Source organism: Erinaceus europaeus, chromosome 7 (genome assembly GCF_950295315.1).
Source record: "Erinaceus europaeus chromosome 7, mEriEur2.1, whole genome shotgun sequence".
Lineage (NCBI taxonomy): Eukaryota > Metazoa > Chordata > Mammalia > Eulipotyphla > Erinaceidae > Erinaceus > Erinaceus europaeus.
In genome coordinates this window covers 40,276,977-40,290,793 of record NC_080168.1, presented here as the reverse complement: position 1 = coordinate 40,290,793, position 13,817 = coordinate 40,276,977, and the positions used below count along the sequence as shown (strand labels likewise).

The 13,817-nt window shown below is 38.8% G+C and overlaps 1 protein-coding gene across 6 annotated transcripts in view; it reads right to left on the bottom strand.

Moving 5' to 3' along the window:
• MYBPC1 (myosin binding protein C1) overlaps positions 1-13,817 on the bottom strand; it is a 101,344-nt gene that overhangs the window by 64,536 nt on the left and 22,991 nt on the right. For 5 of the 6 annotated variants that reach the window (XM_060194241.1, XM_060194237.1, XM_060194238.1 and 2 more), the window contains exons 4-6: positions 4,594-4,632; positions 3,785-3,820; positions 1,709-1,819 (exon numbers count right to left, since the gene is read on the bottom strand). In XM_060194241.1, the coding sequence (XP_060050224.1) occupies positions 1,709-1,819; positions 3,785-3,820; positions 4,594-4,632 (186 nt within the window). The remainder of the gene's footprint in view (positions 1-1,708; positions 1,820-3,784; positions 3,821-4,593; positions 4,633-13,817) is intronic. The other variant, XM_060194240.1, reaches the window with a different exon arrangement.

Here is a 13,817-nt window from a genome sequence, read left to right as displayed (position 1 = left end):
GGTAGTTGTTATCGTTGTGTTATTGATGTCGTTGTTGTTGGAGAGGACAGAGAGAAATGGAGAGAGGAGGGGAAGACAGAGAGGGGGAGAGAAAGATGGACACCTGAAGACCTGCTTCAACGCTTGTGAAGTGACTCCCCTGCAGGTCGGGAGCGTGGGGAAACGGGATCCTTACACTGGTTCTTGGCGCTTTGCGCCACGTGTGCTTAGCATGATGCGCTACTACCGGACCCCTTCTCAATCTGTTTTGAATGAGTATGTCTGAGGTTGATCCATCTGTCCAACTGACATCCTCTGAGGTACTATCTTACCTGTGTGCCGATTTGTAATCATTTTATGGGATTAATGTACTGCAATGACAGTACATTAACACTAACTCAGAGCTTGAAGACATATCTTTTGCAGTGCCAAGTACTTCATAGGAAGTAATTATCGTTACTGTTGTTATTATTACCGTTCCCATATTTACAAATAAGGAAGATGATTTGAACCTAATCTGGCTCAAGTCTAAGCATTCATCTACTAAAACTTATCAAAATGATAGCTGTCACTTACCCTTTAAGATTTTTTTTTTTTGCCTCCACGGTTATTGCTGGGGCTCTGTGCCTACACCATGAATCCACTGCTCCTGGAGGCCATTTCCCCCCCTTTTGTTGCCCTTGTTGTTGTAGCCTTGTTGTGGTGACCCTTTAAGATTATAAATGCATGGGAGTCGGGCGGCGGGCTCAAGGATCCAGGTTAGAGCCCCCGGCCCCCAACTGCAGGGGAGTCGTTTCACAAGCAGTGAAACAGGTCTACAGGTGTTTATCTTTCTCTCTCTCTGTCTTCCCCTCCTCTCTCCATTTCTCTCTGTCCTACCCAACAACTATGACATCAAGAACAACAGTGATAACTACAACAACGGGACAACGAAAGAGAAAATAAATAAATATTTAAAAAATTTAAAAAAGATTATAAATGCATACTGAATTTGTATCTGTTTACCTATGGAATATTCAGTCATAAAAAGAATGAAGCACCAATTCACCTTACAACATGCATGGACTCTGAATACATTTTCTAAGTGGAAGCAGTTAAACACAAAGGGACACATATTGTGATTCCATTTATTTATATGAAATATCTAGATGGAGAAAATGAAAAGAGACAATTGTAAATTACCGATTTTTAGGAACCAAGAGCACTTACTGTTTAATGAGGCTGCAAAGTTTCTGTTTAGGGTGGTTAAATTGTTGTGGAACTACATAGTGTTAGTAGTTGCACAGCCCAGAGCAGACTAATAGTCACTGAGTGTTATCTCTCTCTCTCTCTTTTCCCTCATCCTTCCTTCCCTCCCTCCCTCTCCCTCTCACCCCCCCCTCTTTATTTTAAATTGCTACCAGGGTTATTGCCGGGGCTCAGTGCGGGCACTATGAATCCACTGATTCTGATGGCCATTCCCTTTTCCTTCCTCTCTTTCTTTCTTTCTCTTTTTCTTTCTTTCTTTCATTCTATTTGATGGGAGAGAGACAATTTTAAAGGGGAGGAGATAGGGATAAAGCTAGACACCTGCAGATCTGCTTTACTGCTTGTGAATATCCCCCCTGCAGGTGGGGCTCAGCAACTCAAACCTGGGCCCCTGACTTTTCCCTTTAAAATGATTAATTTTATGTTGTGTGAATTTCATCTCTATTTTTCTAAAAAGTAGGATTTATTGCTTGGCACTCACCAACTTTTATTTCTCCTGTCTGAGGCTTTTCCAAGAACAAGGTGGACTCCTGAGAATTGGCATTCTGCTTGGCTTGGTCCTCAGGGGCTGGTGATTCACCAAGAGACCATTCTAATGAGCAGAAAGGAGATCCAGGTTGATTTAAGAGCCAGTTTCTTCCTGGAAAGACTTACCTGTTTCTGCAGTTCTCATTATATTGAAGCTTGTCTTTGTCTCATTAGCCTGGATAAATATAACATCATTCTCCCCAGTCATTGCCTCTGCAGCCATCAGTAGAAAGGAAGGGATGCCCAGTCTTACAAGGAATGGATCTTCCATGGTGGGAGAAAGGTGCATTTCCTAATTCCTAGAAATAGCAAAACTTTTTTTTTCAAGTAGATTGGGTATTCCTTGTTGGCAGCCATGGTTCCTGTGTTTCCCCCGCTTTCTGGTCCCCCAAAGATAAGTAATGGGAAGTATATTAAGTAGAGCTCACAGACACTAAAGACATCTCTATACAACAATAGAACTGGGTGGATCCACAGTAGATCAGCTATGCAAGATAATACAGCCAAATATGACTTGGAATTTCTATTTCTAGAGTCTTTGCTGGCATACAGACCCATCAGATTAGACAATTCTATCAGTATTGTATAGGTATGACCATAGTTTGACAATTAAGTAATGGATTATGACTAACAAGTACACAATTTCAGAATACTAGAGGTATCCTGGAAGGGGATAAAGAAGAAGAAAGAAGCTCCTTGAGGATTTCCTGTGAAGAGAGACAAGCTAGAAATGAAGTTGGTTTTGTGTTTACTAGTCTCCACTCCAGGTCCTTAGCATGTGCTAATCAGCAGTCAACTCTAATGAGGAAAGTGAGAGAAAATGTGGCTATTTCTTCTATCTTCAAGAACTGAATGTACAGAAATTCAGTTTTAGCCACTTACTAGTTGGAGAAAAAAAAAAAGAGCCTGGTTGACAGATTTCTGCCCATTATTGTTTTGGGGGAAAAAAGGAAAAAGTACATTTAGTTATTTTAGTTTTCATGTATCCTTTAAAAATATTTATTAATGAGAGGGAGAGAAAGAGACAGAAAGAGAGAACCAGAGCATCACTCTGGCACGTGCTAGGGACTGAACTCAGGACCTCATGCTTGACAGTCTAGTGCCGTATCCACTGTGCCACCTCCTGGGCTGCTAGTTTTCACGTCTCAATCATGCTTAGTATTTCTATTTATGAGAGACAGTTATTTTCACAGTGAAGTTATGTAATGTAGTCACATGATCACACAGTTTTTAAAATATCCAGACTGATATTACTGGCATCTATACTAGTGAATTCATATTTGGAACAGGAGACAGAGGTTTTATTGTTATGCTTATACTTATACTTGCAGGTACCTGCAAAGAGGTTGGATGATAAGAGGCATGTAGGAGGGTCATAGAAAGTCCTCAACACACATTTGTCAAACAAGTAAATGAATGAATGAACTCAAAGAATTGTAATAACTACAGTTGATTTAACATATGTGTAGGTGCTCTGTCAACTATATATGAAGTTGTATAAAAATATGAGTTGGTATTGCACCAATGCAAAGGTCTCTGAGAAGGAAGGGCAGGGGTATAGGAGGGGGTCCTGGTGCAGGATGGTGGAAAAGGACCTAAGTTGGGGGTGAGAGTGTTTTGCAGATACCTCTCATGGGGAAATGAGAAATTGGCATCCATATGCCAAAAATTGTACTGTAAACCATTAACCCCAATGAGGTGATAAAAATAAATTAAAAAATTGTAAATTATTATTTAATTCTAGCACATTCTAGGAATGGAGAGTTAAAAAATCCTCTAACTTTCCATGTGTTTGCTTTAAAAAATGGTAGCTATAGTGAAACAAATAGCTTCCTGAATTTGTGTGTGCCATGCAAAATTAATGGTTTCATAATATATTAGTTTTCTTGCAAAAGGAAATATGATGAAAATAACTATAAATGCTACAGACTAAATAACAAAGATTAGAATCAATAGAGCTTCAAGAAATGAGGCCATTAGTGATTGTATTAGGATAGGATCAGGATGCCTTGTTTAGGCATGTGCTCACCTGAGTCTTTTCTTGCCAAGGCCCGACTACCCACACCTGAAAGGAAAGTGTAATTTGGAAGGGGGTGAAAATGGAGTGCTGCCTTCCATCTTCCTGAATTCCCCAAGGCCTGACTTTTCTGATGACCAAGGGAAAAAAAATAGAAGTTGACTTGGATGGGGGGAAAAAAAAAATCAGCAGAGTTTCAACTACGATGAAAAAAAAAAATCAGTAGTTTCAACTATGATGGAAAAAAACCAGTAGTTTCAACTATGTAAACAACTATTAAAAGTATGTGTCTTACTTAAAAAGCAATAATGTAATTTAAAAAATCGTAATATCTGAAAAGAAGGGCAGACAGGTAGATAGCTGGAAATGGAAGACAAATATTTTTGCCCCTAAAATGTATACCCAAGATTTATTAATCTTGCTTATTCTATAAAGAATGCTTCTCTCTGAAAGTTTTTCATGCAAAACAAAAACTTGCCAGTAAAATCAACCTTTTCTTTCTCAGTACCCCTGTTCTGTGAACTGGATTATCAAAGCACTTTTCTTTTCTCCCTTTTCCCTTTTTCCCTTTTCCCTTTCCCCTTTCCCCTTTCCCCTTTCCCCTTTTCCCTTTTCCCTTTTCCCTTTTCCCTTTTTCCTTTCCTTTCCTTTCCTTTCCTTTCCTTTCCTTTCCTTTCCTTTCCTTTCCTTTCCTTTCCTTTCCTTTCCTTCCCTTCCCTTCCCTTCCCTTCCCTTCCCTTCCCTTCCCTTCCCTTCCCTTCCCTTCCCTTTCCTTTCCTTGTCAATTACACCATAGGGAGAGGTGTTGGAATAATCCTAACCTGGAGGCACGGCACTAGGCAGGGAGGCTTCATCTTCATCTGAAACAAGAAATCGGAAATAAAATGTCAAGGAGAAAAGGACTTCATCCCAAATATCCTGAGAATAGAGCAATCTGAAAAAGAAGAGGAGATACTACACAAAACAATTTCAGTAAGCAGTCTTAGGAGAGTTGGTACCTGAAAGATTAAGCTTGAGTAAAAACTTGAGGCAAAAGAGAAAAAGAAACAAAAAGGATGAGAGAGCAGGGAGATCCAAATGAATGTGTAGGTTGAAAAATGGAACATTATGTGAACATTTCATGTGATCATAGGTGAAGAGAGAAATTAATGCTAAAAATTAAACCCTAATAAAATCAATAAGGAAAGTGGTTATCAAATTCCTATTTTATAACTAAAGTCAATGGCACATGCACACTTCATATAACATATTCATCTGAACACTGAAATAAAAGAATATATATTTTTCATACTTTTTGAGAATTTGTCTATAACCCCCACAAAAAACATTATGATTAATTCCCCACCTGTATTTTGTAAATAGTCAACGCTAGCTAATAAAATAAATTTGTGATATGTACTAAGTTTACCAAGAATTATATTAGGAACTTTATAAGAATTTTCCCAAGATTGTGTTGGTGTTGGCCAATGCCATATGACTTAAAAAAAAATTATGACCACAGAATGTGAGCTCAGATCTACAGGGATGCAGAGGTCACATAGGCTCCTAAGCTGAATATGGACCCCAGATCACATCAAATAGAGGGGGTTACAGTCAACAATATTTATACCCCTTTCCCATGTTAGGGAGCTACTCTCTTCCCTGATGAAGCTTTCTGGTCCTTTTTCCAGCCATGACATCATCTCCCCAGACAATAACTAGGATCCACCTGCATATCAGATTTCAGGCTCAGGGCAAAAAGAAAAAAAAAAACCTAGTATAGCTACAGGCCCTTTGGAACATAACTAAAATATGCCTACTAGCTATCTACAAAATGGAGGACCCTCAACTCTTTGTCTGCACTATTCCAGCCTTTAGGTCCATGATTGGTCAACAATTTGTTTGGCTTTGTATGTTAACTCTCAACCACCAGGTTCCAGATGCTAGCATGATGCCAACTGGACTCCCCTGGGCAGACAACCCCACCAATATGTCCTGGAGCTCTGCTTCCCCAGAGCCCTGCCCCACTAGGGAAAGAGAGAGATAGGCTGGGAGTATGGATCAACCTGTCAATGCCCATGTTCAGTGGGGAAGCAATTACAGAAGCCAGACCTTGAACCTTCTGCATTCCACAATGACCTTGGATCCCTACTCCCACAGTGTTAAAGAATAGGAAAGCTATCAGGGGATGGGATAGTATACAGAGTTCTGGTGGTGGAAATTGTATGGAGTTGTACCCCTCTTATCCTGTGGTTTAGTCAATGTTTACTTTTTGTAAATAAAAATTAAAAAAAATTTTAAAACATTTCTCATGTACCGTTGTAAAATTCAAAATATAACTGAGTAGTGTTTTTGTGCACAGCATCGAATATTTTTTTTCTAAAGTATATGAATTTCAATTTTTCTTTATATTTTAGGTGCTTAAGTTGGAGTTTTCTGATTCTTTACCTTTATACTCACAAAGCATGAAAATTAGTGCTAGTGTATAGAATGATAATAATTGTACTGAAAATACTAGAATAGTTGGGGATTTCAATATCCAAACATGTTACTATATAAAACAGGATAGACAAAACAACACAAAACTCTATTTTAAAATGCTTAGAGTAACAACAGAATATTTTTGTGTAATTTGTTAGAATATTTACTACAACCCTCCTGCACAGCTGGTGGGAATGTAAATTGGTCCAACCCCTGTGAAGAGAGTCTGTAGAACTCTCAGAAGGCTAGAAATAGACATACCCTTTGATCTGGAAATTCCTTTCCTAGAGATATATCCTAAGGAATTAAAAACACTCATCTAAAGAGTATGTACACAATGGAATACTACTCAGCTATCAAAAATGATGAAGCCACCTTTCTTCATATTTTGGATAGAGCTTGAAGGAATCATGTTAAGTAAGATAAACCAGAAGAAGGATGAATATGGGATGATCTCACTCATAGACAGAAATTGAGAATCCTGGTGCATGATGGTGGAGGAGGACCTAGGCTGGGATTGATGGTGTTTTGCAGAAAATTCAGAAATTTTACAGATGTACCAACAATGTGTAATATTTACTACAAATATTATTTGCTATTTAAAAAAGAAAACTTTTTTTTTCTAAATCTGGCACACCCTGTTAAGTACACATAGTACCAAAATGACCAATGTGACTTATAAAGTCTTAATGTTCTATCTTCAGAACCTGAGAGGTGATCCACAGGGTATTGTAGAGCCTAAGAGTCTTAGAGGAAGCTTTCTGTGATCAAAGAAACTTGGGAAATATTTGGCTAAATAAAATTCAGTGCTGGAAACAACATAAATGTCCACTGACATTTGAACAACATGGATGGGCCTATAGGGTATTATGTTTATGGGGAAAAAAGAAAGAGAAAGACCAATACCAAGAGATTTCATTAATATCTGGTACATAAAGGGTAAAAGCAAATGAACTGTCTCCTTTTTATTCAAAGAGGTTCTGGTCCTGGCACCTCATTAGATTGGACAAAGAGTTGTTAGGATCCTGAATGTCAGTTTCTTGAAAAGTAACCTGGCTAATTTTGGTTGAATGGAATGAGAATAAATGGCTTAATTTTTTGTTGTTGTTGTTGAATAGGATAGAGAGAAATGGAGAGAGGAGGGGAAGACAGAGAGGGGGAGAGAAAGACAGACACCTGCAGGTCTGCTTCACTGCTTGTGAAGTGACCCCTCTGCAGGTGGAGAGCCAGGGGCTTGAACTGGGATCCTTGCTCCGGTCCTTGTGCTTTGTGCCATGTGCTCTTAACCCACTGCGCTACTGCCCAGCCCCAATGGCTTAGTTTTTAATTGTCCCAGGGGCTAGGTGGTGGCACACCACCTGGAGATTTTTAATTGTTCCTATTTCCTATGAAAAAAATAGATTATAAATTGGAAAAAAATGAATAACCCAATCTTCTGGTTGCAACTATTTCTACACATTTATAAAAAGTATGGCAACATACAAAGAACATTCTCAAAAAATATAATTCCCCAGAACTTGGTGGTGGCAGTCCAAGTTGAGCGCATATGTTACAATGTGCAAGGGCCTGCGTTTGGGCTCCCAAGCTCCTAGTCCCCACCTGCTTTGTTAGTGGTGAAGCAGTATTGCAGGTATGTCTCTGTCTCTCTCCCTCTCTACCATCCCCTTCCCTCTCACTTTCTGGCTGTCTCTATCCAATAAACAAATAAAGGTAATGCAAAAAAAAAAATCCTAAAACACATTATGTTTTTTTCTATTTGAAATAGATTACAATAACAGTGTAACCAGACACATGTATTCTGGGCTATTTATTTATTTATTTACTTTGCCAAGGGCTCGGTGACTTCACTACAAATCCACTGCTCCTGGAGGGCATTCCCCCCCAATTTTGTTATCCTTATTGTTGTTATTGTTACTATTGCTGTTGTTGTTGAATAGGACAGAGAGAAATTGAGAGAGGAGGGGAAGACAGAGAGGGGAGAGAAAGACATCTCCAGACCCGCTTCACCGTCTGTGAAGCAACCCCCCTACAGGTGGAGAGCTGGGGGCTTGAACCAGGATCATTACACTGGTTAGTGAGCTTCCGGAAGCCATGTGCACTTAATCCACTGCTCTACTGTCCGGTCCCCTCTTCTGGGCTCTTCAGAATCTAGCTTCCATGAAGACCATAGACCATGAGGAGTTATGATTCCCCTAGCCATAATGAAGGATAGTTTATAAAGCAGACTTTTATTTGCCTTGAAGTCATGGAAAAATAGCATTTGCAAAAGCATAAAGATTGTTCTTTAAACAACTTCAGTTCCCAGAGAAGACCTGGAATGTAGAGTAAGACATTGATTTCATGTTACAGGTCCTAGATTTTAGGAGGTATACATGGAATGCAGTGAGGGAACTCAGAGATGGTAAAATGTATGGATTCCTAAAATCATGCAACCTGGGTGTCTTACGGTAGAGCAGCGGGTTAAGCGCAAGGACCGGTGTAAGGATCCTGGTTCCAGCCCCTGGCTCCCCACCTACAGGGGTGTCACTTCACACATGGTGAAGCAGGTCTGAAGGTGTCTTATCTTTCTCTCCCCCTGTCTTCCCCTCCTCTCTCCATTTCTGTCTGTCCTATGCAACAATGACGACATCGATAACAACAACAACTACAACAACAATAACAAACAAAAAAATAGTTTAGCCACAGGCCCTTTGGAACATAACTAAAATATGCCTACTAGCTATCTACAAAATGGAGGACCCCCAACTCTTCATCTGCACTGTTCCAGCCCTTAGGTCCATGATTGGTCAACAATTTGTTTGGCTTTGTATGTTAACTCTCAACCACCAGGTTCCAGATGCTAGCATGATGCCGACCAGACTTCCCTGGACAGACAACCCCACCAATATGTCCTGGAGCTCTGCTTCCACAGAGCCCCACCCTACTAGGGAAAGAGAGAGACAGGCTGGGAGTATGGATCAACCTGTCCATGCCCATGTTCAGTGGGGAAGCAATTACAGAAGCCAGACCTTGAACCTTCTGCATTCCACAATGACCGTGGATCCCTACTCCCAGAGTGTTAAAGAATAGGAAAGCTACCAGGGGAGAGGATGGGACAGAGTTCTGGTGGTGGGAATTGTGTGGAATTTCACCCCTCTTATCCTATGGTTTAGTCACTATTTCCTTTTTATAAATAAAAAATTTAAAAAAATAAAAACAACAAGACTTTTTAATAATTATCTGTTACCTAAAGGTAAAATTGCACAATATATTTTAGCATGCAAATAAAAAGTACAAGGATTATATTATTGCAGATATAAAGAAACCTAAATGGAGAAAAAATCATTCTTTTAACTTAATAGATACTATCAATTTAGGAGAAAATTTGCTTGAACTTCCATCGATTCACTTCCTCAACTGCCAGTCACATTCATGAAGGGGGGAAGGGGAAGAGAGAGACTCTCTACATCTCAGGTTATATGAGATCTTTAATACACTTATTGCTCATTCATAAAAGGTCATGTAGTCAACTTAATGTGCATACCTACAAAAAGAAAAGTTTTTTACAATCATTACAATGATTATCGAAGAAGTTATTTTTCTGGAAGTCCTTAGGATATATCCCTAGGAAAGAAATTATTGGGTCATATGGGAGGTCTATTTCTAGTCTTGTGAGAGTTCTTCAGACTGCTCTCCACAGAGGTTGGACCAATTTACATTCTCACCAGCAGTGTAGGGTTCCTTTGTCCCTATAATGTCTCCAGCATTTGTTGCTGCTGTAATTTTTGATGTATGCTATTCTCTCAGGGGTGAGGTGGTATCTCATTGTTGTCTTTATTTGCATTACTCTGACAATCAGTGACCTGGAGCAATTTTAACATGTTTGTTAGCCTTTTGGATCTCTTCTTGTTGTGAATATTCTATTCATATCCTCTGCCCATTTTTGAATGGGATCGCTTGCTTTTTCTCTATCTATTGCCTTCTTAAACCCTAATACAGCAGGAAATTTCCTCTTTCTCTATAAAGTCCATACATCACCCAGTCCTCTAGGGTGAGGCTCATACTCATCTCTATCATGCTGGTTGAACAAAAAGGTATGATCCCATTTAGATCACCCACATCATTCTCTATGCATGAGTGTCTGTGACTCTTATCTACTCTCCAAAATGGAATTCACTATCCTCTGTTGGTGTTTCCCTCCTCTCCAAGCTGCCTGAAGTCAGCTTCAGGACAGGACCCTGAGGCCCACCTAGGCCTGTTACTACTAGCCAACACTCAATAGATACTTGCTGAATAAATAAACATAGAATAAAAGGTAGATCTTTGCCCCACTGAGGATATGGAAAAGATTTTATATTTCACCTTCCACTGTAATTATTCTGGTGGGGAGTTCTAAGCCACAGCCTCACTAGTATGATCATTTTGAAAGAGATATGCTCATCTAATTTCTGGTATTGCTGTTGGTTAAACACATTGGTGGTGTCTTTCTTGTTTTAATTCCAGGACAAAGTAAGTAGTGCCAGAGGTAAGGGTAAGTGGATGGATAAGTCCAAGGCCAAAGAAATAAATAATTACACAAGCAAAGGGTTTCCTGAGAAATCAGCTGCTTCTCAAACAGAAACTCTTAGAACAAACATGGAGTGAATCTTGGACTGGGACAGTGTATTGCATCAAAATATGAGACTTTATAGGGAAGATTTGGAAGGGTGTTTGGGATGGGTGGGGTCATAGGTTGGGGGAGAGAGTATTTTACAGACTCCCATCATATGGATCTGGAAAACTGTGCCCTTGTGTAGATAACTGTGGTATAAACCATTAACCTCTGAATTAAATAAAATAAATTTTTAAAAGATTGCACCAAAGTAAAATACTCTGGGGTGGGGGTCCTGGAACATCATCTCAGAGGAGGATCTAGTTGTATTGTTATGTGGAAAACTGGGAAATATTATGCATGTACAAACTATTGTATTTACTGTCAACTGTAAAACATTAACCTCCCAATAAAAAATGTAAAGAAAGAAAAAAGGAAAAGAAAAAAAAACAGGAACTCTTAGTAAGTGTTGGAAAATTAGCAAGTCTAACTACAAACATTAGTTATAAAATTGATATCAGAATCAGACAACATTCTGTGGCTACAAAATAAATAAAGGTAAAATAAAACAATTCATAAAATTTCCAAGCTGCTACAGAGTGATCCTGGTAATAGAAAGATATCCAGGCTGCATTTCTTAGGGCCAACAGAATTGTAGTGGCTAAGTGAGTATATATTTTAAATTATTAGACAGAGGACTAATTCAAGTGTGAAAGTGCACTACTTACTGTCCTGATATGGCCATTTTCAATAACTTTTCTTGAGTTTGATATTACCATAAACATAGCTGACAATGCACAGCACAACTGTCATTCCAAACCTTGTCGACTAATAGTATCTGTGATATGTTCATCCACATTAAGCCCAGCACACATTAAAAAAAAATTTAAAGATCTACACAGATTACCATTGACTGTATGGTCAGCAGCTAAGTTCATACAGTATGAACTTAATGATTATTTATTAGTAGACTGTCATGTGCAGTTCCTTACCAGACCCTAGAGAGAATGAGGTGAGGGACCAAATAGTTGCTAAGATATGGTATCTGCCCATCAAAAAGCTTGCAACCTGTTAGGGAAAGGAGTGAGACATTAAAAGGAGATGGGCTGGACTATGCAGTGATTGAAGGAGAGAGTCAGTAAATTTGAAATAAATCAGAGAAAGAAAAAGAGGTGGAAGAGAGCTAAGATAATCAGGAGATAGCTGTAAAGAATGAAACTGGAGCTTGCACAGCTAAGAAATTATTAGATACAGTCTGGGTTGTGGCCCACCTGATTGAGTGAACATGCTGCAATGCTCAAAGACCCAGGCTCAAGTCCCTGCTTTCCACCTGCAAGGGGAGAACCTCATGAGTGGTAAAGCCAGTTGCAGGTCTCTCTCTTTCACTCACTCTCAATCTCTCTCTCTCTTCCTCCCTTCTACCCCATCCTATTAATTTCTCTGTCTCTATCCAATAAATAATAAATATTTTTTTAAAAAAATCTAATAGAAAAGAAGACATTAGATGGACAGATGATGTAAAGGAAGGACAAGGACATTCCTGCCAATCTTCTTCATGTTAAAGCAAGGCTTCTTTCTCAACCAGAGATACACAGACAGCAATATTATTGTGCCTACTTTTTAAAAAATTTCCTTATTGGGGGATTAATGTTTTATAGTCAACAGTAAATACAATAGTTTGTACATGCATAACATTTCTCAGTTTTCCACATAACAATACAACCCCCATGTGCCTACTTTTTGTTTTAAGTATTTTCTTGAAAATTTCCTGTCCTTAATGAAAGCAGTAATAGTTGAAGTGGGTTATATATTTAGAGATAATGTCTACTTACCTACCTTCTTTCTTTAGGGATGTTACTTCTTATCTTGAATTGTTTTGCCTTAGACAGATACAGCAAATATATACACATATACATGGCCATGAGCTGTCTTCACTTATGCAAATGGAAGCCAAAAACACTATCAATTTCAAGATGCCCTAATCATTTAGTCATGCATTTTTTTATGGGTACGCCAAAAGGAAAATATTTATTGACTGATAAGTTGGTTTGTTGGTTGGCTGGTTGGTTGGTTGATAAGTAAGTTGGTTGATGTTTAACTCATAGAAAGACATATTATTTTGTTACACATTTATAATGAGATTTGAAATCTAAGTATCACCTGAAAACAAGTTTAATGTTTTTGGATAAAGAAATCAAGAGGGAAGGGAGAGAGTGGCACTTGCAATAGCGCTTCACTGGTGGTAAAGCTTTTCCCCTGCAGATGGGGACCAGGGGCTTGAACCCAGGTACTTCCTTGCACAATGTAGTATATGTACTCAACTAGGTGAGCCACCTTCCAGCCCTCAGGTTGTTTAATTTAAGAATCCAAATATATTATAATAGCCTTTTCAGATTAAAGATCAGGCACAGACTTCTGTTTAAATTCTGACATCTTGCCTTATGGGATTACATCATTTGCCCTGTTGGTTGAGCCCTACAGCCTGGCCCAAGCACCTTTCCAAAATTGGAAACAGAAGTGTATGCCATAGACTTTGTAGAGAATAATGTTACAGTAACTTCAGCCAGGATATTCAAACATCCTTGAACCCTTCTCATGGAAGGCGTTCTAGGAGTTTGCACTATCTGCATTCCATGAGCAAGTAACCTTTAGATGACAGCCCATGTGGTGAGGATTAGTATTCATGTTACTATCCATGAGAGTCACTGAAGGTCAAGGGCAAAGTGAGTGTACTAGCATTATGTGTTCATTGCTGACAGCACAAACTCAAGTTAGATGAAGAAAAATGGTCCATAGCATTGAAAGAGAAAAAGTATTTTACTAATATATAGGAGAAAATAATATCATAGGAATTAGCTAGAGAGTTTTGACATAGTAAGAACAAAGAGGTATTTCACAAACTTGGAAATAATTGACTAACCTAAAATTTATGCAAGAAAAGATAAACTTTTAAAAAATGATGATGTGAACAGAAAGCAGAATTGTCCAATCTACCTCTGGGAAAATTTTCTTCTA